This window comes from Prunus avium, chromosome 7 (genome assembly GCF_965620075.1).
Source record: "Prunus avium chromosome 7, drPruAviu1.hap1.1, whole genome shotgun sequence".
NCBI lineage: Eukaryota > Viridiplantae > Streptophyta > Magnoliopsida > Rosales > Rosaceae > Prunus > Prunus avium.
In genome coordinates, this window is record NC_142290.1 from 31,516,586 (window position 1) to 31,542,885 (window position 26,300).

The 26,300-nt window shown below is 36.8% G+C and overlaps 3 protein-coding genes and 1 pseudogene across 7 annotated transcripts; 1 reads left to right on the top strand and 3 right to left on the bottom strand.

Moving 5' to 3' along the window:
- Positions 1-543: 543 nt before the first annotated feature.
- Positions 544-4,626, bottom strand: CRK (CDPK-related kinase). Its single transcript, XM_021969369.2, has 11 exons — positions 3,777-4,626; positions 3,104-3,234; positions 2,958-2,999; positions 2,682-2,790; positions 2,524-2,602; positions 2,138-2,434; positions 1,949-2,061; positions 1,652-1,759; positions 1,508-1,570; positions 1,245-1,412; positions 544-1,044 (listed from the first exon to the last, which is right to left on the bottom strand). The coding sequence occupies exons 1-11, from the start codon at positions 4,332-4,334 to the stop codon at positions 904-906; spliced, it is 1,809 nt and encodes a 602-aa protein (XP_021825061.1). The 5' UTR covers positions 4,335-4,626; the 3' UTR covers positions 544-903.
- A 5,803-nt stretch (positions 4,627-10,429) lies between these two features.
- On the bottom strand, positions 10,430-15,386 carry LOC110766118 (Phosphoglycerate mutase family protein). 3 transcript variants are annotated; one of them, XM_088244151.1, is made up of 7 exons: positions 14,955-15,334; positions 14,760-14,838; positions 12,618-12,668; positions 12,401-12,511; positions 11,900-12,031; positions 11,260-11,335; positions 10,430-10,884 (listed from the first exon to the last, which is right to left on the bottom strand). In XM_088244151.1, exons 1-7 carry the CDS (start codon positions 15,161-15,163, stop codon positions 10,661-10,663), a joined length of 882 nt encoding a protein of 293 aa, XP_088100277.1. In that variant the 5' UTR covers positions 15,164-15,334; the 3' UTR covers positions 10,430-10,660. The 3 variants fall into 3 exon arrangements, with proteins under 3 accessions (XP_088100277.1, XP_021825072.1, XP_088100278.1); XM_021969380.2 differs by having other exon boundaries at positions 15,028-15,210; XM_088244152.1 differs by lacking the exon at positions 11,900-12,031 and having other exon boundaries at positions 14,955-15,386.
- A 557-nt stretch (positions 15,387-15,943) lies between these two features.
- Positions 15,944-19,645, bottom strand: LOC110766117 (phosphoglycerate mutase-like protein 4). 2 transcript variants are annotated; one of them, XM_021969378.2, is made up of 7 exons: positions 19,227-19,645; positions 19,057-19,135; positions 17,759-17,809; positions 17,540-17,650; positions 17,051-17,182; positions 16,619-16,694; positions 15,944-16,296 (listed from the first exon to the last, which is right to left on the bottom strand). In XM_021969378.2, the coding sequence occupies exons 1-7, from the start codon at positions 19,274-19,276 to the stop codon at positions 16,070-16,072; spliced, it is 726 nt and encodes a 241-aa protein (XP_021825070.2). In that variant the 5' UTR covers positions 19,277-19,645; the 3' UTR covers positions 15,944-16,069. The 2 variants fall into 2 exon arrangements, with proteins under 2 accessions (XP_021825070.2, XP_021825071.2); XM_021969379.2 differs by having other exon boundaries at positions 15,944-16,293; positions 19,227-19,641.
- A 2,358-nt stretch (positions 19,646-22,003) lies between these two features.
- Positions 22,004-24,197, top strand: LOC110766104 (patatin-like protein 3; annotated as a pseudogene). The gene is made up of 6 exons (XR_015837014.1): positions 22,004-22,354; positions 22,456-22,637; positions 22,798-22,990; positions 23,107-23,268; positions 23,398-23,692; positions 23,807-24,197. The product of XR_015837014.1 is annotated as a patatin-like protein 3 (transcript).
- The last annotated feature ends 2,103 nt before the right edge of the window (positions 24,198-26,300 follow it).

The following is a 26,300-nucleotide window of genomic DNA, read 5'->3' on the forward strand; positions in this document are numbered from 1 at the left end:
AATTTCTTTCTGTTTCAGGTTAGGGTAAAATGGGGATTTTGATATAATAACCGCTGGACCCACAAGAAGGCCTTTTGCTACATTGGAAACCATGCTGTCACTTTTTTAGGCAATTCAGCGCGTTGTGGGCCTTGCGGCCCAATCATATGACTGCAACCTTTCCTTTATCCCAATCCGTTCATAGAAATTTAGCGGGAAGTCCCTTGGGTAAGCCAAACGACAACTTGATATTTATAAAAAAAACATAAAAAAGCGAGACGACATTGTTCTTCTACTAGTCATATTCAGACAGGTCTTTGCCTTGTTTAAGCTGTTTCATTTCATGGTTCAGATTTGTAATGGAGTTCCATGGGTGGGCAGTCGTTATCTGTTGAAGCATTGTGAGACCCGCTTGCATTACCGGTTGACAGCTGCCCATCTTAGCGGGGATTGCTAACTATAACATTTATTTTATATTTCTATTAAGTGTTACTAAATTTTTGGTTACGATAATCATAGGCAGAAGTTAAAGAAAGTACAGTGCTGATCTGTATAAAAACAAGAAGATATAATGCTGCGCAAATAGTATTAAGAAGAAAGAGATGCTACAACATAATTGTGGACATGTCCCGCCAGTCTAATGTCAGAAACGGTAAGTGTAATCGTCTAGTAAACCAGTTGAGGGCTAATTCTAATCTGCAACTAAACACGCTATACTAAAACTACAGATTTACAGTGGAAAAAAACACGACTGAGCTTCCGCTCTAGCACATACCGGGTTGTTACTCCAGTCCCAAGTGTTTACAAGCCTGAGCTTAATCAAATGATTCATATTGGTCATATTGGGTTCAGGAAATTCTCAACCAGCTCTTAAGCCATGGTTTTATGTGGGCAGCCTATACTTCTTGGATCTTATCAAACCTTTCATTGAGCTTTTGGTACAGTTCGGCTAGAAACCCCATGCAACAATTTGACAAATCCAAGGAAACTGAGCTTTCCATCAGTGTGCCTAATCCAATCGTGAAGCACTGCATGAACTGGGACGGAAGGGCTGAGGCCAAGTTCCTGCAACATTGTTAAGGATCAGTGTAAATTCATGCATATGAACATTTTGACTTCTAGCTTCACTTATATTCTATAACCAATCTGAACAGAAAACTTTGCACTGAGATGGAAAATTTAATGTTCCTTTAAAGCTCACAACTATTTACTACGAGGGAGGGGGCAAAAAGAAAAGTGCAAATTATTAATGCATGCACTCATACCGATGCCAGTTCCTCAATAACAATAGCCCTGTTGCCATCCTTCTCAAACAGCTCATAGGCACAACGAGCATGTTGCTCCCATCTATCAAGTGCCTCAAGTTGGTGGACACTTAGTGTAGCTGTACAAAATTCCTCAAAATCCATCCTTCTGTATTGCAATGCATTAAGCTGCAAAAGAGAAGAAATATAATGTTCCAGTAAGAATTAGGAAAATATAAAATGTAATAAACTGCAACATCCATTACAATAGTCAAAGCCCCTACCGATGCTAGAAAATCAGCAATTCGTGCCTCCTTCATTGCATCAGTTGCATTTTTCATCAACGCCTGACAACATGGAGGAGTTCAGAAGCATGAATAACTAGAGATTGAGTTTAAATAAGTAAATACATTCTGAAGGAAACCAACCGCTTTAATATTTTCTAAGCTTATTGTGCCATTTTTATTTGGTTCCAATAGTGCAAACTGCTCCTTCAAATAAGAAAGCTCGTCCACAGTCAATGTTTTGGAAAGTGACTGCAAAATGCCAATGTTGAGAGAAGTAAATAAACCACTAGAAATTACCAAAAATGAGGATATAAAAATAAGAAAGCAAAACTGATGGAGAATAGGATGGCTAGAAAATTTGACGGAATGTTAACCTCTAAAAGTCACCAGAACAAAATTAGTTTATCATATCAATTGAAAATGGCATCATATACACACCCTTAAAGCAGCTTTTCGGAGAGCTGATGAACGCATATAAACCTTCATGAGTTTGAATATTAATATATCCAGAGGAACTTTAACCTCATTAGAGTTTTTAAGCCAGGGATGACCTGTAATAGAAAGTAGTGAGTAACAGTTTGAAAATAGTCATGCCAAAGCATTCTTTAGAGTGGATAAGGCACTCACTTAGGGCTTGAGCAGCAGTCATTCTTTTCCGTGGATCTTTATTTAATAGGCGCTTGACAAAATCTCTTGCCTCCACAGACAGAGATGGCCAAGGTGGTTCATCAAAACTTGGATCAGCTTTTAGAACAGCCCGAAAGATGCCGGACTCAGTTCGAGCCCAAAATGGACGGCTGCCACACAAAAGAATGTATGCAATCACACCTACGCTCCAGACGTCAGCCTCAGTAGCATAAGATCTATGTAGAACTTCAGGGGCTACGTAGTACGCACTACCAACAATGTCATTAAGCCTTTCATCTGCAAATATAATTAAACCATAAGAAACCATTGCCAAATTTTTATAGCTACTAAAAGAGCACGCACTGATTGAAGAACTGTCAACCAACCTGGTTTGACAAAATCTGACAAGCCAAAGTCGATAGCCTTCAACTGTGAATCCTCATCCTTTGATGAAAACAGAAAATTCTGAACAAGATACACTTAGATGAGTATACATGAATATGAAATGAATGCAAGTTACAACTCCAGAGGGCATATATCCTACCTCAGGTTTAAGATCCCGATGCACCACGCCTTGAAGGTGGCAAAACGCAACAACATTTAATATTTGTATCATGACGGTCCTTGCATCATCCTCCGTGTATTTCCCACCCCTGAAGAAAGGAATTAGAATATCCTTAATATGATAGGGCACCAGTTGCTGTTGAATTACCAACATTTTTTCCCATAACTTTCCTATTTCCCAGTCCATCAAGAACAACCAAAACATAACAAGTTCAAGACACGTGCATTCAAATCAAATAGGCACCAGAAGAAATACCTTGCAAGTATCCTATCTAAGAGCTCCCCTCCTTCACATAATCTGTAAAGTACAACAATTGAAGTTATGAAATCCATAAGAAAGAACGTCAAGACAAGTTTACAGAATCACATGAGTCCAAAAAATATGCAGTGATCAGGACTTACTCCATTACTATGTAGACATTATCATGGTCTTCAAAAGCATCATGGAATTTTACTAGATTGTTATGTCCGGTCAAAGCTTTCAATATCTTCACCTCCCTTCTCACATCCTCAATGGCAATAGCAGTAGTCATCTAACGTCAAAAACATAAAACAAAATCACCAAATAAGACAACACCAATACAATACGAATTTAAAAAACCCAGACAAATAGCAGAAAACAAAGCATAGAAAGGTACTAGAATAAAGCCAACTGTCAAAACAACAAAATGAGACAGGATGCAGCAATCTGACTAGAACATAACCTGTTTCCGGAAGAAGATAAAACTAGCAAATCTACAGACAACCTAAATCGTATCACCACTTCATAGTTAGACCACCAAGGAAATTATCAGGACTAAATGTCAACTTAGCTCATATCACAAAAACCATTTTTTGCAGATAAAATATGCATCTCTCTTTTCTAGAAAGTATAACAATTACAAAAACCAAAATCGTTTCTGTGTTTCCTGTAAATCATGCGTCCGCCAACAGATCCAATTCAAACAATGCCAACGAAACGTTTTAAGGATCCATATCAATCACAAAGACGACTGCTCATCCTCAGAATCCGCAAAACCCACTACTTCACAAGTCAATTGATTAGTAAACTCAGTCAAACTGAGAAATTGCAAACCTTGGATTTGGGGATGACTTTGACAGCGGCCTGTTGGCCCTTGAGCTCGCCCTTCTTAAACGTAGCTTTGCAAGTGTACCCAAAATGCCCTCTCCCAACCTCTTCACCAAGCTCATACTTGTTCCCAAAATGCTTGGAGAACCCAAAGCTCTTATCAAGCCCCGTCGCAGCCTCAGCCTCGCTCCCCTCCGGTATCGCCGCCTCATTCGGCTTCACGGACCCATGCCTCCTCGCCAGAACCGCCCTTATATGCTTCGCCGGCGACGGCGGTGGGAACGGCCGCCTGAAGAACCGCTTAGGCGTCGAGTTGGAGCTCACATTCGCCGGAGATCTCGCCGGAGACTTCTTGGAGAAGAAGTAATGAGCCGGGCTCGGACTGTAGAACGGGAAAAACGGCGACTTCTTGACGTTCTCCGCTTCAGCCTTGTCATCTCTAGGGTTTTCGCCATTGGCGGGGGCGTCCGGTTGCTTAACAGAGCTTTCCTTGGTCTGTGGAGAATCGGATTTGGGAGATGAAGTGTGAGAGTTTGGGGAGGGTTTGGAGGTGCAAATACCCATTTGGGAAATCGATCAATCCTCCCCAAACAGACCCAGTCTGGGGATTTTATTTCCCAATTCCGGGGTCAGAGCATGGTGTTTATCTCAAAATTTTCGAAACCCAGAGATTTTTTCAAATTCTCAAGAATTTAAAAATCCAATTCTTTTCCTTTTTTTTTTTTTCTAGCTGCGGATTTAAATTTGAACTCCTGGGAATTGGGCTTTGTTTGTCTCCGGGAATTAAGACTGGTGGTAAGAAGAGAGGTGGATAGGGGGATCCAAATATGAAGCGATAAAAAGGGTAACGACGATGCGTTCGCTTAATTTATTTATTTATTAGCTAAAGTGGTTAAATAACTAATTTAATTAATTACGGATTAAGCTTCGTATCTTAATTTAATTATGGGAGTGGTCCAGCCTGTACGTATGAACAATCCACGTGGCGTGCGCTGGGTGGGTTGTTTTGATTAGTGATTAAAATAATGCTTAAGTTAATTAATTAATTAATTCTGGTTTGCGGTGCCGTTAATTGGCCAATGAGCAACGTGATTGGACGGGCAATGAGTGCGAAATTGCCTGTTATCGTTTTTGTAATTTCGCCTGTGAAAAACAAAAGATCCGAAATCGAAATTTTAATCCGGGAAAAGCTTTTGCGGTGCGAAACAAAAAAACGCGCTGAAAAGTCAAAACAGCGTCGTTTCCTTGCCTTTCTTCGAGGACAAGATACCTTTTGCAAGTTATATTTTTTATATATTTAATAATGTCAAATATTCACATGAGTAATTTCTTCTTTTTTTCATCTCAACTTAGTAAGCATAGACGCATTTGAATTTCTATTTTCATTCTAATAAATAGTAAGCATATACTTTTAAAGCAGAGTAAATAATCTTGGAAATAATAATCCATGTGTTATGCATGAACATTTCTTTGTCAAATAGTTTGGTTTTTTATGATGCACATGGTAATAAATGCTTCCCCAACAACTTCCATACAAATTGGTCTCATTGATTGTCATTGTAGACTTATTAAAATTACACAATAAGCTATTTAAATTGAGTTCAATTTTCATGTTACTAAATTTTCTGTGTCCTTCTGTTTCCTATTTAGTTTTGTGACATAAGGCAAACAACTTGACACTACCTTAACTCTGCTAACTCACTTCATTCATTTTTTTTAAAAAAAAATACAATAAAATAGTTTGCACGCCTCTTCATTTTCAACCCCTACATCCAGGGGCGGACGCACGTTGGGACAAGAGGGGTCGCACGACCCCTTGGAATGCTGAAAAATTGGTTGTGGACTCCATGAACAACCCATTGGAGAGGTGGTGAATGACCCCTTGTGTGCACACCAAGTGCTCGACGAAAGTCCCTGTCCATTTGCTTGCTCTGATGCGCTACGTGAGCGCTGTGCATCTTTTTTTTTTTTTTTTAATAATTAAAACGAGCCTTGCCAAACGACGTCATTTGGTCCAAGGCTCAGTCAAAACAAATTTTCATTGACCTGGCCTCAAAATGACGTCGTTTTGGGCCAGGTTTTTTTTTATAAAAATAAAAAAATAAAAAAATCAACACTTACCCGACTCTGCACAGCAGCTTCAAACCCTTTTCATTCCCAATTTCACATATCCCCACCCTCTCAAACCCTAACCTCCCAACCTCCAAGCTGTCAACCGCCCTTTTTTTCAACTACAACTTCAAGTAAGCAAAATTTATATTTATAAGTTTATAGTGATAATATATATTGTTGATATTGATTTTTTATTTTTATGGAATGAAATTTATGGATATGATAAATTGATAATGTATATTGATTGAGTTTATGATTTATTGATAATGTGGAAGGATTGAGTATATTGAATATTGATTGATATTTGATATGATAATTTGGTATATTGAATATTAATTGATATGATAATTTGGTATATTGAATATTGATAGTGGGTTATTGACATTTTCATATTCGTATGATAATTTGGATAAAAATTAATGATAACGAAACTATAATGCAACGTTTTCAAAATATGAAAACTCGACGTGGACAATTGTAACTTGTATTATTGGTTTTGTTATTAATTATAAATAGAAGTACTATCTTTCTATCTTTTTAGTATTATTTTTTTTGTAAAAAATTTTTGAAACTTTTACACTGTGACTCCTTGGCCACATAATCATGAATCCGCCACTGCCTACATCTTCTCTGCCTGCTGCATCTTCTCCGCCCCTGCATCTGATTCGATCATCTAACAGGTACCTAAAGTGAGAATCTTTTTGTTGAATTTCAATACTCGATGACATAACTTCAATTACAAAAGGAAGACATCCTATGCATCTCCATGCCGATAGCTTTTAAAAATAAGTCGGAGGTGAAAGACATATATACCATTTCCAGAAACCACAAGAAAATTCAATTTAAAGCATAGCCCATTTCAAAAAATAATTTCCTCAACTGTTTACAAAATTTTAGCATCAATAAGATTCAATCATATTCAACAACATGCTAAGAATTCCATTGTGAGCATGTCAAAGAGTTTTGCACAATTGAGAAGATACAGTGAGCGGAGAATATGTAGGTGCTGAAGATCAAGAGACGTGCAAACGTGTTTTTATTGAATTTTAGTATATTTTAATTAAAAAAAAGCGCTTAAGAGAGTTAACAGAGTTAAATTAGTGTTAAGTTCTTTGGCACATGTCACAAAACGAATGAGGAAACATGGGGAAACATGGGATTTGGTAACATGAAAATTGGACTCAAATGTCTGTCTTTTTTTATTTTTTGGCCAACGTTAGGAAGGGAGAGGAGGGTATTCTCATACACACTATCAAGGTACTATAGGGTTTGAATATGAGACCAATGGTATGTCAATTAAGGTCATTTACCAGATTAGAGGGTTTCAATTAAGGTCATTTACCATTAATGTGACATGATAATCCTACAAAATAATAATAAATCGATATGAAAAAAAAAATTCATGAAATTAGTAGTACTAGACCTTAATATATATTTTTTTTTAATTTTTTTTTTTGTATGAGGCATGCACTTACGTTTATAAATATAAATGCACGAGGTTTATGAGAAACTCTATTTATATTAATTAAGGAAAAAAAAAACCCATCCCTTTCACAACTAATGAGAATAGTAAAGAAATAAACTTGCTAACCAAGAAAGGGATATTAGTGGACGCGTGGCCTTCTTTCTTTCTTTTTTCACTTTAGAAAAGGGATATGAATTTGGACTTTAGGGAGCTTCCAATTCACATGAAATCGGCAGCAATAAATGAATGCGAAGGAAGCTTCAATTTGTTGTCTCCACCGAATTCTGCAATTTAATTTTCGGTTGATCCAGTCAAATTATTTTCGTACTAATTTCTTAAGAGTTTTAAAATTTCTTTTTCTTATGGATGTATTAAGATTTTCGCCTACAAAATTTGATACCATACAACAAATTAAAATTTCTTTTTGTCATCTCGTGTATTGTCTCATGATTAAGTCATGTAATAGGAGGGAAAATTCAAACACATACCACTCAAGTTACAAAGTCCTAACGACTTAGTAATATCGTTAACTCAACTTGTTTATTAATCCTGAAACGCACATCTCGTAAGTTATAAACATGAAACAATCCTTTTATTAATCATACAACCCCATCAAAATAAATTCTACTCAACTACTTAAGATACTAACAAAACCACAAAAAAGAAAAGGTATATGATGATTATCTTCTTTGCATTTGATGAAGATAAATTTATATATGTATTTGACCTAATATTCACAACATGCATGTGACACGAGTTATACATAACTAACAATAAATTTATCGGTTCTTCAACATTGATTAGAAAGAAAAAAAAGAAAAAAGAAAAAACCCCCGCTAAACTAAGAATAAATTGGTTAACTTCTTCAAATCATGATGCTCCATGAAAATGAAATCAGATAAATGTATTCATGTATATAATCAACTAGCTCAAAGTCTTATTCTCACGACAATAAAATAAATCAGAGGCTTGAGAAAACCCAAAGCCAATTGTCCCCCACTAAAAATCGAAAACTCACATTCCAAACTCAAACAACATTCATTATTCATTATCTTGCTGCGCACCAAACACTATGGATCATGATTCAGCTCCCCACCAAAATCCAAACCACTTCATCTTAACATCATCCAAAATTTTGTTACATATTGTCCGGATATGATTGCATTTTTTCCCGCAATTGAGCCTCCTTGTTTATGGTTAAATCGTATATATTATAGTTTTATTTAATTTACCTTTTTTGGTTTTTCCAATACGGTCGAAATTTACATTTTTCATCGCATTTAACGAAGATATAAAAATGTGAACTTTTATCCTAAACTAACCATAGCAAACAACCTATATGAGGTATGAAAAAATCATGAAACAATAAAACAAAACTTTAGGTGCTATTTTGTCGATATTTGAACATTAACTATTAAATTAAAGAAGTGGTACACAATATGATATATAAATGTGTATGTCCGGCATTATTCGAGAGACAATGACCCTTATAATAATGATAGTAAACATGGGTGATTATAATAACGGACTACAACAACAGTCTCATTGGATTGGCGCCAAATTTTTGGCTCATGCATCTAAAAATGGCATATACATTGTACCATGTGTTGAGCCTGCCAATGAAATCGAATGGGTTAAAAGAGAAAACCCAAACATGATGCAACTTAAAATTATTTTATGGTTGACCCATCAAAAGACATCATCATTATACCAAATATATAATCAAGATGTTGGCATAGAATAATTCCATTTTATTTTTATTTTATTTTATATTTGTCAAGTCAAAAAAGGATCTTTGAGATGCAGAAGTAAAAAAGATCTCTCAATGGAAAGTGAGAGAGAAAACACAAAAGGAACATGAAAATCCCAACTAGAAATGATTAGAGTTGTCCACGTTTGGATAACTACCTGAGTATTTGTGATTTAATATGAGGAAGCCCCACGCAACGCATGACGCGCATGCTTACATAATTACATTGCCCATGAGATTAATAAGAAATTTTTATCATTGCTATTGAATCATTCTCTTCATCCATCGTTTTTTTCGGGTCAATGTGTTTTATGATGATGCTTACAGAGTTCGGATGCTATGCTTTTATATTTGTATACTTGAGATTATTATTATTATTTTTGATACGAAAAAGGGAAATTACAAGCAAAAACCATGCGGACACGTAGGTCCAAGCAGGTCGAAAAAGAAAGGAACCAAACAATTCAAAGGCAGACCCGTCTCCCACAACTTGAGATTATGTTTGTGGTCAAAATCATGTGGTTTTTTTGGGTATCTGTTTAATATTTTCCTAACAAAAGTCATAAGTCTAATAAGTGCTTAATGTTGAATTCCAAAATTGCGACTACAAATACAATATCAATGTGGAAAGTATATTACAAAGTATACGTGACCTAAAACTTAGGTGTGAATCCTTATGGTCTCCCGAAAGTATACAATACTAATTTGTAGGTGATTACATGTATTTCAATTTTATGAATACTACCGAATGAAAAGTTTTAGTGATTAGAATCGACTTAAATCGAGTACCCTATATTCTATCCCGGTCCCAGCCTCATTAAAGCGGGGTCCGATGGGGATAGCTCAGACCGGGGCAAAATTGCCATCCCTAGCTGTACTCATCACCCTTACCTGGGTCCTGAATATTTTGAACAAACACTTCTCAACAGTCAATCAAAAAACGTTGTAACCTTCTACTTGACAAACACTTTATACCAAATCATAATCAGAGCTACAACCGATTCTAATAAGCACACATGCATCCAAAAGAATTTTTCATCTCAGAACAAAACTGCATTCCAATAAGAGAAAAAAACTCCAGCTCACATGATAGTTGCCCCAGTGATTTTGGGATACATAAGACTGCATTTGTTCTATGATCTCAGAGTCATATCTTATGCTTGAACTTCTTCCAACCCAAGAAATGTGGTGCAGGTGGGTGGGTAGGTACGAGGTCACTGGGTCAGAATTGTGCAACTTTATTTTTATTTTTTTGGGTGCATGTGGTAGGTCAAGCAATACAACTTGCATTTTGGTTGTGGAAGTTGGCAACTTAAATGAAGATGCAAGCAATTTGCAATCCCAAAAATCATATCAATAAATTCAACTTATTGCTAAAATGGAAAAGTTGATGTCGATTGAACAATCATGCGGCTATAGTCTTGGCCAATGAGATAACAAAACAAATTTCGGCATCGGCCGATCTAGGCCATAAGTATTGAAGGAAATTCTGACTGAATTCTGAATAGTCAATTCCAGCATTCTATTGATTACTACAAATTATGAGAGCATCCCAATCACGAGCTAACCAGATTTTTCGTCCCCGCCGAAACCTGATTGCAGATAACCTGTTTGGTTGAGGTGACTAACATCACCCCAGGATTTTATGGTCCATTTGCCGTCCTCATACACGTGAATTATGTTGACGGATGTATTGAGTACTTTTGCAACAGACCTGCCATCTGGGGAAGCCTCTTTGTAGAGTGTTCTGATAAACCCTCCATGACTGACCAGAACTACTCGCTCTCCTGCAATTGAAACCAGCCAGGATATAAACATTCAGATTGCAACTTTGTGTCACCCTTACTCTACATTTGCATTTTTTGTCGTGGCTGAGTTAAACTTTGAGAGGCAAGCAAGGTCTTAATAACATTGGAATAGTTTCTACAGGCATAGCATCAACAACAGCAAATGAACTAAAAGTGCTCATTGGGAGTTCAAACCATTCTATGAGATGTGTTACATGTGACAAGGAAATAGTTGAACTGCAGTTTACCTAAGTACACCTCAAAATGGAAAGGGTATGGGATCATTCTATTCGCAAACTAACTAAAACTTGAATGAAGAAAGATTTAGCAAATTACCCAGTAGTAAAGATACAGAAGAGATATCCCTAACCATACCTTTGTGCTTATTGCCAATTCTCTGCACTGAAGATGTGCAACGTTGATGAAGTTGATCACGACTTTCTCCACCACCCTGCATGTGTAGAACAGTGGAATACACATAAATTTGTATTGCAATCTCCAAAGCTAAAATTCATGCCCCTAATGAATTTAGGGCATCCATTATTGTAATTACATATTGGTAGATTTTCACCCTTTCTGACCATGATATGAAATGCCATGTGACACTAGTCCTCCTTACCACGAAAAAAACAGCACAGTCCATAAGGAATAGGTCATCAACCAGACATTTATCACATGATTAGACAACAGAGATCAATATTAGTACTACTACTATAGTACCATCCAAGCTTTTATGACAATCTCAAATCTTATATGTTCTGAGTCCTCTCTCTCCAAGGCTTAGAGACTGGAGAATCAACCTTAGTCAGGTGCAAAGACAGGCAGTTCTAAGATTACAGAAAGACAGTCCAAAATGTATACCTCCAGCTCTAATAGGCTAGCTGTCATGGGCAGGAAAATTCCATAATATTTCTCAATGGAGTACTTTTCTGATGTGGCTGTTAAACTTAGTTACAAAATTCAAAGTACCAACTTTGATAAAGCCTCAGGCCCAAAATACAAAAAGATTGCTTACTGGAATCTCTTGGCATGTCTCACGAGATACAAAGGCCTGGTGAGCCTTAGGATTAAGTTTGGCAGTGTCGCGAAATACAAGGCCTTGAAGATCCCCTAAATGCCTTTCTCGTAAATCAACATCTGTTACAACCTGAAATTTAACCCAAGACTTTTATTTACATAAAATGAATAGAAACATTCTCCCTTTTCCAAATTATGCATTGGCTTCATGTTTAAAAAAAATTCTTTTATCCAATTCCCATCGTCAGTAACATTTATACAGATGGGTTGATTACCAAGACATTGACTCCAAGTTTTTACTTAACTTATTACCAAAAGACAGTAATGTATGCATACCATGCAGCTTTCATTTTCATGTCTGTCTGTTATATGGTTTAGAGCATCAAAGCACTTGCTGTAATACATACATTATTCATTACTCCAATGAAAACTGGTACTATCAATTATGCAATCAGCTTTACTACATGCAACAGGGAGCAACTTGAATAAAGTTACCTACCTTTATCCCGCCACACCTGGCTGCAATTATCTGTGCAGTTTCATAAGCTCGTGCTAAGTCAGAAGAATATACAAGGGAGATCTTGGGCTCCTTGGATAACCTATCACCCACCTTCGGAAGTAAAAGCCAAATTTTCAGACATTATTGACCAAAGGATAAGACTCAAAACCTTCATGTGTCCCTCAAACAGCAAGTATATATAAAATTTGTAACTTACCACAGCTGCTTGCTGCCTCCCAGCATCATTTAACTCAACATCCAGATGCCCCTGTCCAAAATAAATGCATTGACTCAATTTTCAAATTTAGTTGTTTCAGAAAACAAGGATAAATTGCACTGATGATCCAGGAACTTTACTCGTGCCTCATCCTGGGCATAACGCAGCCGAAATGAACGCTTACCAAGAACCTAGCCTTTTTTAAGGGGCGCTTTTGTAGTGCATAGGAACCATGAAAAAAGAAAGAAGGAGTGCTTAAGATGGCTGGAAACCTTATCAGGGGAATTTTTTTGACTGCTATGGCAACCACGCTTGGTGGCTCCTGTGGCAGCCACCCCAAAACTGGGCATTGCACCAATGGTTGCATTGTTTTTGTCTTTTGAACAAGAAAAAGGCAGTGTCTGCCATGGGCACCAAAACATATTAACTGTTGATATAATGACGTGGTCATGTAGTAGTGGCAAATGTTGATTGGGGGTAAAGAACAACATTATGTTCCCGCACAAAAAATTTCGGCAAAAAGTCACTTTTGGTCCATGTAGTTTGGCACTTTGGTCCCTGTCATTTCAATTTGGTCAATTTTGTCCCTGTAGTTTCAATTTGAAGCAATTTAAGGACAATCCTCAATTTCTGTCAAATTTTTTTAACTTCTGTTAGTTATGGAGGGGTAATTTGGTCAAAAAAAATTATTTCATTTTAAAATAAATATTAAAGACAAATAAATAAATAAAAATCTACAAATTGAAAAAAATAACGAAAAGCCCAGTCAAAGCCAATTCCACCCCATTGCAACCTCCCCAAACGCCAAAACTTTAAAACAAAAAAAATAAATAACAAGAACAAATATATCTTAAAGAATAAAATAACAAAAAATTCAAAAAAAGAAAAACTAGAACAAGAACAGTAGAACCAAACCCAGAAAAAGGCAACCCCAACTCATCTTCCCCAACCTCCCCTTCCCCATACCCACCTGCGATGCTCAGCGGCAGCGGAAACCCATGCACCCTGTCTTACCCGATGACTGCCACAGCGACTGCGACTCCTCGTCCTCCGTCGTCGACGATGGCGATGATTGCATCATGACGTCGTCATTTCAGAGAATCTCTCATTTGCTGTTCGATCTCAACCTGTCGCCACCCCCCATGATGGACGACCTTGATTTATTCAAATTCAGTGAGGTTTGTGGTGATGATCATTCAATCCACCCCTTTGTGCCTCTAATTATACCGTATGGATCTCCATAATGCTCCCCCTTTTTCCTTTTTTTTTTTTTTTTTTCTGCCCTTATTTTCTAAGGAAGATCCACCCCTTTATTCAAATTTGGTACTTGGTGGTTGATAAGAATTTGAGTTTCTTCTTTTTTGTTTCTTCTTGTTTTGTTTTAATTCTACCTTGTTAGAATATTATGGTGTAGAAATAGCATCTGGGTTTTCATCTTCAACTTGATGGGTTTTGGAGGAATATTCTCTGTATTGTGGAAGGTAATATTAGACATTGTTTACTACTAGATCTGATCTGGGGTTTTGCTCTCTTGATCCGAATTGGGTTTGGCTGGGTTTGCTATTTTTTATTTGAAAATTTGAAAATGTTTATTTATTTATTTGTCTTTAATATTTATTTTAAAATGAAATAATTTTTTTGACCGAATTATCCCTCCACAACTAACAGAAGTTAAAAATATTTGACAGAAATTAAGGATTGTCCCTAAATTGCTTCAAATTGAAACTACATGGATAAAATTGACCAAATTGAAACCACAGGGACTAAAGTGGTAAAAGTGCCAAACTACAGGGACCAAAAGTTACCTTTTGCCAAAAATTTCTGATAAAATATGCACAGTGTATACATGGAATTATTTGCAGTCTTACAAACCATTTTTTTTCAATGATTACTTGCATTTGCATAACATGTTCGATATAATCACAGAGTAAATAAACTGTGAAATATAGACTTCGAACATAACATTTGAGATTGTGATATCAGCTAACTTCAAAATTTTGGCATCTCTACTCATCATACAACTAACAAAAACCAGGTTCGCAAGGACGGGTAATCGCATAATATGCTAGGAAACTTACCAAAAGATGCCTAAATTTAAACAAAAAGATAAAACTTTTTAAAGATTGAAGTGAGAAAAAGGACCTGGATTCTTCCATCAGCGTTCCAGGCCGTTTCACCGTGACGCAGTACTATGATCTCTGCGTAATCCGAGCCAACACAGCTGCATTGAGTTCACCAGAAAAAATTTAAAAAGTTGAATAAAAAGCTGCTTCACTTTTTTTTCTTTCAATTTATTACTTTCCAGCAATCTTGGGATTAGACAATTGATATACAAACCCTAATCGAGGAACTATGCGATTGGAACGAAACGGAGGATTTAGGGGCAAGGAGAATGAAAGTGAGACCGGACCTGGAATCGGACTCCGACTCGGGCACTGATGACGTTGCCATGGATGACTCGGCCGCACTGCGTCAACGTTAAGCTGTGCGCTCTGTGACGCCTGAGGAGGTTTAGTGAGAGGCAGAGGACTTGTGGCGCTGAGCATATCAATAATTTTCAGATTCCCAAATAGAAGAATCTGACAAATTTCTTCGGCACAACAATAATGGAATCTAAATTCTTGGTCAAAATAGTGGAACCTGATTCTCTCTTGTAGGCTTCGACCAAAAAAAAGGAAAAAGAGATTCTCTCTTGTAGGCCTACAGTTTACTTTCCCAGCAATGCATGCCCAAAATACTTTGGGGAATTTTATCTTTTTTTGGCAAAAAGCCCAAAAAAATATCATAATGATGAACATCTTAAAAAAATTCGTGCTTAATAGATACAATAATTTATCATCCATTTGAGGTTTTGTATTTGATTCCTGGCTTGTATTAACAAAGAATAAATTCTTAAGTTTAAAGTTGATGGGACTACACTACACTGATGACATGTTTACTAATTCGTAATCAAGTGAGGAGTTGAATTGAGGAGTCAGAATCCATATTTTCATTGAAATTGTTTACTAAACTATCTGGAATCGGGGTAGGAATGATATTGATTCCTTTAAAGTTGTTTACTAAAATAAATTAACATGAATCGAAATTAAAACTAGTTTGATTACTAAAATGCACTTCTTGTTGGATTAAAGTGGATGACAAATTTAGAATTTTCAAATTGGTGTGAGGATATATTGGGTAAAAAAAATAGATTCATGATGGGTTAGTTCACTAGGAATTAGAATACCCTCCCACCCAATAGTCCAATTCCTCCAAAATCTGAAATTCAGCTCTTGATTTTGGGTGGCCTCACTTGCATTTTCACTCCTTAATCCTTAATGAGATAATGAAATAAATTTCGGCATCAGCCGATCTAGGCCATACATATTGAATGAAATTCTGAATGAACAGTAATTAGTCAATTCCATCATTCTATGGATTACTACAGATTACGAGAGCATCCTAAGCACGAGCTAACCAGATTTTTCGTACCTGCCGAAATCTGATTGCAGATAACCTGTTTGGTTGAGGTGACTAACATCACCCCAGGATTTTATGGTCCATTTGCCGTCATCATATACGTGAAATACGTTGACGGATGCATTGAGTACATATCTGACAGACCTGCCATCCGGAGAAGCCTGTTCGTCGAGTGTTTCAATAACCGCTCCATGACTGACCACAACTACTCGCTCTCCTGCTATTGAAACAAGCCAGGATATAAACATTCAGATTGCAACTTTGTGTCACCCTTACTCTAAATTTGCGTTTTGTTGTCGTGGCGGAGTTAAACTTTACGAGGCAACCGACAGCAGCAAATGAGCTATAAGTGCTCATTGGGAGTTCAAACCATTCTATGACATGAGTTAAATGTGTGGCAAGGAAATAGTTGAACTGCAGTTTACTTAAGTACACCTCAAAATGGAAAGGGTATTGGATCATTCTGTTCGCAAACTAACTAAAACTTGATTGAAGAAAGATTTTGCAAATTCCAAAAACAAAAGAGACATCCCTAACCATACCTCTGTGCTTATTGCCAATTCTCTGCAATGAAGATGTGCAACGTTGACGAAGTTGATCGCGACTTTCTCCACCACCCTGCATGTGTAGAACAGTAGAATAACATTATATTGTATTGCAATATACTAGTATAGTACCATCCAAGCTTTTATGACAATGTCAAATCTTAATGTTCTGAGTCCTCTCTCTCCAAGGCCAAACTAGGGACTGGAGCATCAACCTTAGTCAGGTGCAAAGACAGGCAGCTCCAACATTACAGAAATACAGTCCAAAATGTAGACCTCGACCTCTAATGGGCTAGCTGTCATGGGCAGACAATTCCATAATATTTCTCCATGGAGTTCTTTTATGATGTGGCTGTTAAACTTAGTTACAAAAGACAAAGTACTAACTTTGATAAAGCCTCAGGCCCAAAATACAAAAAGATTGCTTACTGGAATCTCTTGGCATGTCTCATGAGATACAAAGGCCTGGTGAGCCTTAGGATTAAGTTTGGCAGTGTCACGAAATACAAGACCTTGAAGATCCCCTAAATTCCTTTCTCGTAAATCGACATCTGTTACAACCTGAAATTTAACCCAAGACTTTTATTTACATATAATGAATAGAAACATTCTCCTTTTCCAAATTATGCATTGGCTTCATGTTTATAAAAAAATCTTTTATCCAATTCCCATTGTCAGTAACATTGATACAGATGAGTTGATTACCAAGACATTGACTCCATGTTTTTACTTAAATTATTACCAAAAGACAGTAATGTATGTATGCAGCTTTCATTTTCACGTCTGTCTGTTATATGATTTAGAGCATCAAAGCACTTGCTGTAATATATACATTATTCATTACTTCAATGAAAACTGGTATTATCAATTATGCAATCAGCTTTACTACATGCAACAGGGAGCAACAAAGTTACCAACCTTTAGCCCGCCGCACCTGGCTGCAATTATCTGTGCAGTTTCATAAGCTCGTGCTAAGTCAGAAGAATATATAAGGGAGATCTTGGGCTCCTTGGATAACCTATCACCCAACTTCGGGAGTAAAAGCCAAATTTTCAGACATTATTGACCAAAGGACATAAGACTCAAAACCTTCATGTGTCCCTCAAACAGCAAGTATATATACAATTTGTAACTTACTAGAGCTGCTTGCTGCCTCCCAGCATCATTTAATTCAACATCCAGTTGCCCCTGTTCAAAATAAATGCATTGACTCAACTTTTAAATTTAGTTGTTTCAAAAAACAAGGATAAATTGCACTAATGATCCAGGAACTTTACTCGTACGTCATCCTGAGCATAACGCAGCAGAAATGAACACATACCAGGAACCTAGCCTTTTCTAAGGGGCACTTTGGTAGCGTATAGGAACCACGAAAAAAAAGAAGAAGAAAGGAGTGCTTAAGATGGCTTTTTCTGGGGAATTTTTTTGACTGCTATGGCAACCCAAGCTTGGTGGCTCCTGTGGCAGCCACCCCCAAACTGGGCATTGCACCAATGAGTGCATTGTTTTTGTCTTTTAAACAAGAAAAATGCAGTGTCAGCCATGGGCACCAAAAACATATTTAACGATGAACAAAAACATATGTTGATATAATGACGTTGATGTAGAACAAATGGCAGAATGGATTGAAGAAGAAATGGACCGAAGAATGGAAAAGGGTCGCAGCTGGAATTTACAGACTTGGTGTCAGAGCTCCGAATGGATCATATCATGCCTTTCCGGAAAGGAAATGACGTCACGAGTCAAACTCATAGCTATGCTGTGACTTAAAGTGGATTTTGGGCATTCGAGGACATTTGAGCTTCAAAAACAGCATTTAATTATTTTAGTTAATTTTAGACTTTTCGTTTATTTCCATTTTGCTGATGTTTGGTTTTCAATAACCTCCCCGGGGTAACCTAGGGTCAAGCTAATGTATTGAAGCAACCTTTATGCGTTGCCTAAGATTATTATGCTTTTAATAAAAACTCTTGAGACTTTTCTTATTCGCTGGTGGATTCCAGACTCTGGTTTCTTCTAGGTTTACGTTTGTAAACATTGATCGCTTGTGCTGCGTCAGACGTGGTCACGTACAACATTATGTTCCCACACAAAAACATTTCTGATAAAATATGCAGAGTGTGTACATGGAATTAGTTGCAGTCTTACGAACCCCTTTTTTTTAAATGATTACTTGCATTTGCATAACATGTTCGATATAATCACAGACAAAGTAGGCTGTGGAATATAGACTTAGAACATAACATTTGAGATTGTGATATCAGCTAACTTCAAAAATATTAGCATCTCTACTCATCAAACAACTAACAAAAACCAAGTTCGCCAACACGGCCGGGGTAATCGCATAAGATGCATAACATTAGAAAACTTACCAAAAGATGCCTAAATTTAAACAAAAAGATCAAACTTTTTAAAGGTTGAAGTGAGAAAAAGACCTGGATTCTTCTATCAGCGTTCCAGGCCGTTTCACCGTGACGCAGTACTATGATCTCCGCGTAATCCGAGCCAACACAGCTGCATTGATATACAAACACTAATCGAGGAACCATGCGATTGGAACGAAACGGAGACTTTAGGTGCAAGGAGAATGAGAGTGAGATCGGACCTGGAATCGGACTCCGCCATGGACGACTCGGGCACTGATGACGTTGCCATGGATGACTCGGTCGCACTGCGTCAACGTTAAGCTGTGCGCTATGTGACTACTGAGGAGGTTTAGTGAGAGACTGAGCATTTCACTAAATTTCAGGATCCAATTCCAAATAGAATAATCTGAATTTCTTCAGCAAAATAAGGGAAACTAATCTTCGTCTAAAGAATGGAATCTGATTCTCTCTTGAACTACAGTTTACTTTCCCACCAAACCAATGCATGCCCGCCACTTGATGCATATAATTGGGCTCCAAATACTTTGGAAAGTCTTCTTATTTTTTTGGTCCAAGAAGCCCAAAATATTATAAGATGAACAACTCAATGTTTTCTGAGATTAAAAGGGACTTATAGCTTAAGAAAGAAATGAGTTGAGGTTTTGTATTTGCCTCCTGCCTTACACAATATTTCTTGTATTAACAAAAATGAATTTCGAAGCTTAAAACTGATGGGTTAAGTCAATTACCAAGGTATTATATCAGGCGCTTTGAATCCAAGTTAGATCCCCTCTATATACATTAGAATAGTTTATAATATCATTTTATAAAAATAAATAAATAAATGAATGTTAGCAAATGAACTGTTATTTTTATCTGGACCAGTGGAAAGAACAAAATGAACCTGTTGCTATTTTGAAGCCCAACAGTTGAGGTTGATTTTCATTTAGGCAGTAGTGGCCCAATGTATATGACTGTCGGCATCAGGCTCTTAGTTGAGGTACTATATCTTAATCGTTGAATTATACTAATCAATTTAATTCAATAGCTAATCAATTTGATTCAACGATTAAAGAGATAGGATCTCACTTAAGGACCATATATAAGACCCTTGTTATAGAATTCTTGTACCAAAAGTTTCATTGCTTATACCGCGACTCGCGAGGCATGATAAAGATGAAGTCCAACTAAGGATGGCAAAAATCCCCGCCGAGGCAGGTCCCCGACCCTAACGGGGGGAGATTTCGGAGCAAAACGGGTATCGGGTACGGGGATCCCCGAACTTGAAAAATCCCCTACGGGTATGGGGAGAGTATGGTATTGGCGTCCCCATCCCCGAACCCGACCCGAAAATATATATGTTTAACCCTAAGTTAACCTCCCTCTCATAATTCTTCCTAATATTCTCTGGATTTTCATATTGATGTGATTTTGAATAGTTGAGTTGAACTTTATAGTTAATTTGAATGTGTTGAATAATAATTTAATATGAAACTTAATGTTAAAATGTATGATAAATATTTTTTATGCAAAAAAATTCGGGGATTCGGGGCGGGTATGGGGGATAGTCCCCCAACGGGGACGGGGATGGGGATTCCCCGAAACCTATTAAACGGGGATTGATTTAGAGATGGGGACGGGGATGGAGAGCAGGGACGGGGATGGTATTGTCATACCCGGCCCTACCTGGCCCGTTGCCATCCCTAAGACCAACAACCCATGAACGATGAAACTTCCTTTTCGCCTTTTGGCAAAGATGAATTGGAAATTTTGTTATCTAGAAACGTGGAACACGCATGCTTCACCTATAAAAGTAAAAGTGAAACATTTGCAATGAATATTAATGATTTTAATTATTATTTTTTATGAAGAAGGTGAAAAACTTCATTCAATAATCAGTCAAGTACAAGAATTCTTTGCAAATCAGATGTAGTCTATATGGCTTCATTAAAATCTTATCTTGAAAATCTGCTATATAAATCTGCAGTGAATGAAAATACGGTAAAAAAAAAAAAAGAATACCACAACATCTTCCCTGAATATTAATGATTACATATGTTTAAACGCTGCTGATGTCATTTTAACCTAACAAAAGTGAGCATTTTCAATTTTTCTGATCGTTGAAGCATAAGTAAGATAGAAGGCGATCAAATATATTTACCATGAACTTTACATGCGCCTTGTGAAAGCATAAGTAAGATAAATAGATCGTTGTACCATCATTATCAGGCTATTAGTCTTCTATTAATCATTAAGTAAGAAACTGAAACTTAATAGATTGTGGAATTTATTCGTAATGGATTAGGCACAGCTTTCCGAGAAAAGAGAATGGAATTTATTCGTAATTTTAAATGCGGTTATTTCCTAATTCACGTGCTGCTTCTGGCATCTTTCAACAAAAGGCATCAATACAAATCATGCGTCGAGCCCGAAGACTTGAAAAGCGATTAAAGTAAGTCTTCATGAATGCTATGGCAATGGCATGATGTTCCACCCGCATCAACTTGTACATAAAAGACCAAAATAACAAGGACCAACTTGCACAATAATAAGGGCAAGTTAGACCCTGGCTTTTGGAAGCTAACGTAGCATCTTTGCTTCGAAGGTCATGAGGTGGCCGAGCTAAAATTGTAGAGTCGGGGGTTGAAATAGAAAATAAAAGTATATCAAACATCTAAGTATTCAAAAATTACATATGAGAGCTAAATATTTCTAACTTAATCATGTTTAATTTATTTTAGAGGAGCCATTAACTTAAATAATAACTAATTGTATATATTATATAAAATATAATGTAGGAGGCATAAAAAATCCGAGGGGTTAGAGCCGCCACTGTGACATTCAAAAGGTATTATCACTCTATTCATATTATAACAAATGTATTTAGTTATTAACATTATATCCTAGTTCCATGACATATCAATTATGAAATTGTAATTAATCCCCATGCAACTTAATGAAGAGCATTACAAAAAAAAGACTTTGACAAAACGGTCCAAACCAGTTCTAGCCGCCTAGGATTACCTAGTTAAGTCCGTCAGTCAGTATGGCGGCCATGGCTGCTAGATATATCAATAATTAAAATACTATTTGGGTTATTGCTATAAATAGCGTAATTGATCTGGTATGCTTCACACACAGCCTTCATAAATCTCAACTATATTCATCTATCTAAGCGACCAAATTGATATACTGATATTACCAAAAGAAATCTCAATTTCAACAAGGTTTATCTTTAATTTGAACCAGAAGAATGTCGACTGGTTTGACAAAGAGAAGGATGGTGACAGTGCTAAGCATTGATGGAGGTGGCATTAGAGGCATAATTCCCAGCACCCTCTTGGCCTTCCTTGAATCCCAGCTTCAGGTACCTACTAAATGCACCAATTATATCATATATATATACTTGCTTTCATCTTTTATATTTGCTTATAATTCAGTGTTAATTATGATCTGTGCATGGGATAGGAATTGGATGGGCCAAATGCAAGAATTGCAGATTATTTCGACATAATTGCCGGAACAAGCACCGGTGGTCTTGTCACCACCATGCTTACAGCTCCCAACAAGGACAACCGACCCATGTATGAAGCCAAGGACATCAACAAATTCTATCTAGATAACACCCCTAAGATTTTCCCTCAAAATAGGTCAGTGATCTAAAACAACTTATTAAATTAAGAGAAAACGATTGTTTGGTACCGAGTATCAATCTAAAGTACTTTCAATATTTTAGAGTAATATTGAAAAAAAAAAGAAAAAAATATTTCACAACAATGTTCTTATGTTAATTTGTGTGGATGCATGCAGTCGAAACAACTTCTTGACATCAATATCAAGTATGGTTGGTGCGGTTATGGGGCCTAAATATGATGGGAAGTACTTGCGTACGTTGGTAAATGAGTTGCTTGGTGATCTCAATCTCAAGCAGACTTTAACCACTGTGATTATTCCAACTTTTGATATCAAGCACCTTCAGCCTGTGATCTTCTCAACCACCGATGTAAGCTAACACCAAGGAATTTTACTCTTTCGTGTACAATTTGGCATTGTTAATACTTATAATGTGTAGCTATAGTTAATTATGTAATATCCTAAGATTGTAAATTTATGGTACAGGCGAAAGAAAATGCTCTGAAAAATGCCAAGCTTTCGGATATCTGCATAAGCACCTCTGCTGCTCCTACTTTTCTCCCAGCACACTACTTCGATGTCAAGGATAGTGAGGGAAGGACCCGAACTTTTGATCTCATCGATGGTGGGGTTGCCGCAAACAATCCTGTAAGTATTCTGTAACGTTTTCTTACCCGATATCTAACATGTTTTACTCAATAAACTGTTATGCAATATTACATGCCTGACTGCCTGTCAAAGCGATAAGGAATTAATTAAGTCTACAATTGTGTACAGACAATGATGGCCATAAGCCACATAAACAGAGAGATATTGAAGAATGATTCGGAGCCGATGGACGCGAGTAGATTGCTAGTGCTGTCATTGGGCACAGGTGCAGCCAAGTTTGAAGGGAAGTACAATGCAGCCATGGCCTCCAAATGGGGTTTGATCAGTTGGATGTATGACAATGGGAGCACACCTTTGGTGGACGTTTTTAATGATGCAAGTTCTGATATGGTTGACATTCATGATTCATGTGTCCACCCTCTTCCAATCCACCCACGCCAAGGACAACTACTTACGCATTCAGGTACATTTTTTAACGCGGTTCACATGTATAAAATATGTATATTAGTAAATGTGGTCCAAATAACAACATTATGTAAGCAATGTTAATAGTTTTCTAATGCTGCAAAAATCATAGGATGACTCGTTAAGCGGTGATGAGGTATCAGTGGATATAGCGACGGAGAAGAATCTAAATAGGCTTGTGGAGATTGGGAAGGAGCTGTTGAAGAAGCGAGTGTCACGGGTGAATTTGGATATAGGGAGGTATGAGGAAGTTGAGGGAGAGGGTACTTATGAAGAAGCACTGGTCGATTTTGCCAAAAGGCTCTCGGATGCAAAGAAGCTTGGACTAAACAAATGAGAGTCCAATAGATTGCAATATCCTCTACTTAATTGTTGTTATTTTGTCTATCGTGTTCATCAATTCAATTATGAGTTGTAATAGAAAGATAAAGAATAATTACTCGTACTACCGGATGTAAGATTACCAAAGTCCCCATGTTGAATAAAAATGATTTTGAGTCTGATGTTTTATCTTGTTTTGAACACCCGACCCATGCAAGTCATATGCCCATTCTTAGCACTAATAATATAAATAAACCCTACACCATTGAATTTCTATAAACAAACCCAAAAACCCCCCAAAAAATGACAACTGGCTCTATTGAATTTAGGCTTTTTATCACAAATGGTCCATGAGGTTTGTGAAATTATCACATTTCATCTCTAATGTTTTTTTGTGACACTAATGATCCATAAGGTTATCATCCACACATCAAAATGGTTACTGTCGTTAGCTTCCGTCAAATATTTTGTTAAATTGCTGACGTGGCACATGTTCGCCCACAGCATCCAATGGTATAGAGCCATGTGGCTTTAAATATAATATAATATTTTTTAAATATTTTTAAAACTTAAAATCCATATAAAAAAAAATTAAAAGATACTTAAGTCTTTTATTTTAAAAAAAAAAAACAAAAAGACCTGTATCATCCTTCTGCGTTCTCCCTCTGCCAGCACCTTCCCCCCTCCTCCTGGTAGAACCACTATTTCTCTCTCTCTCCCTCCTCTTCCTCCCTTCTTTCTCTCTCTCTCTCTCTCTCTCTCTCTCTCTCTCTCTCTCATACTGGCCTTAAATTCCTCCTCTTTCTTTGAAGTCCCTGCTGTGCCTATAAACCGACACACTTCCAAAGGGTTTGAAACTTTCAACTTTGGAGGAAGAAGAAGAAGAATAAGAAAAAGGTATATGTTTTTTACAAGTAGAACAATACCAACCCAAGTCTTGACCGTCTAAAGGTTGCAAGAGTTTTTTATCAGGGGATTTGGAGAAGACCAAGGTGGCTGTGACAGTTTGTTAACAGCAACAAGTAATTAAGGAGAGAATTATCTAGGTTTGGAGGATCCAAAAGATTGGGTTTTGAAAGAAAAATTCAATTTTTAAGGAGGAAAAATGACTAGTTGTAGTGCAAGGAATGGTGTTGTGAGGCACTGGGAGAAGGAGAGAGAGAAAGAGAAGGGAGGAAGAGGTGGGAGAGAGCAGTGGGTCTGTGAGGGGGTTGGCGCTGGAAGGGGATGGTGTACGTATTTTTTATTTTTTTTTATTTTATTATTTATAAAAAGACTTAAGTTTTTTTTTAACTTTTAAAAAATGGATTTTAAGTTTTAAAAATATTTAAAATATATTATATTATATTTAAAGCCACATGGCTCTATAACATTGGATGCGTGGACAGGGACGGAGCCAAGATTCAAACTTTGGAGGGGCCAAATAACATGTACCGAACATCTAAAGCAAGAATTTCATCCAAAAAAAAAAATCTAGAGCAAGAAGAAAAAAAATATAGATTGCGGAAAAAAAAAAGTATATTAAACTTATTTTGAAACAGGTTAAGCTCTATAGCCATTTTAATTATTTTTTTATCAAGTCTTTTTAACCTATTTGGTTAGTTATGATAAGAATTAAGATTTTCCAACTAAATCTATCCAAGTATAGCTATTTATTTTTAATTTTTATACTAAAGAAATCAGTATCTACTAAAATCCAAAAGAGAAAGATATAAAAATCAGCAAAGAAAAGCCAATATAACTTCACATTATTACTCAAAATGAATTTATTAGGGTGGCCATTAACTTTAAACATGCAAAATCCTTTTAATATTTTACAATACATTGCTTTGATTGTGAAAACTTAGAAAACATTGGAGGGGCCAGGGCCACCTCTGGCCTAAAGGTGGCTCCGCCCCTGTGCGTGGGCTCCCCACATGTTCCATGTCAGCAATTTAACAGAATATTTGACCGAAACTAATGGTAGGGATCATTTTGATGCGTGAAGGGTAACTTTAAGGATCATTAGTGTCATAAAAAAACGTTAGGGAGAAAGGTGATAATTTCGCAAACCTCAGGAACCATTTGTGATAAAAAGCCTTGAATTTAAGTTTGATTATTAAATTACTTTAATACCCTATTAAATATTTTGGGTTTTTTTATAATGAGGTTTTAGGGTTGTGCTTGTTTTAAGAAATTTACGGCAGTTTTGTAATTTATAAGAAGTTGTAGGGGTCTTTTTTTTCCAGCAGCCAGACGAATAGGTTTGAGCTGCTGTAAAGGATGAACATATGTGTGAAATTGCC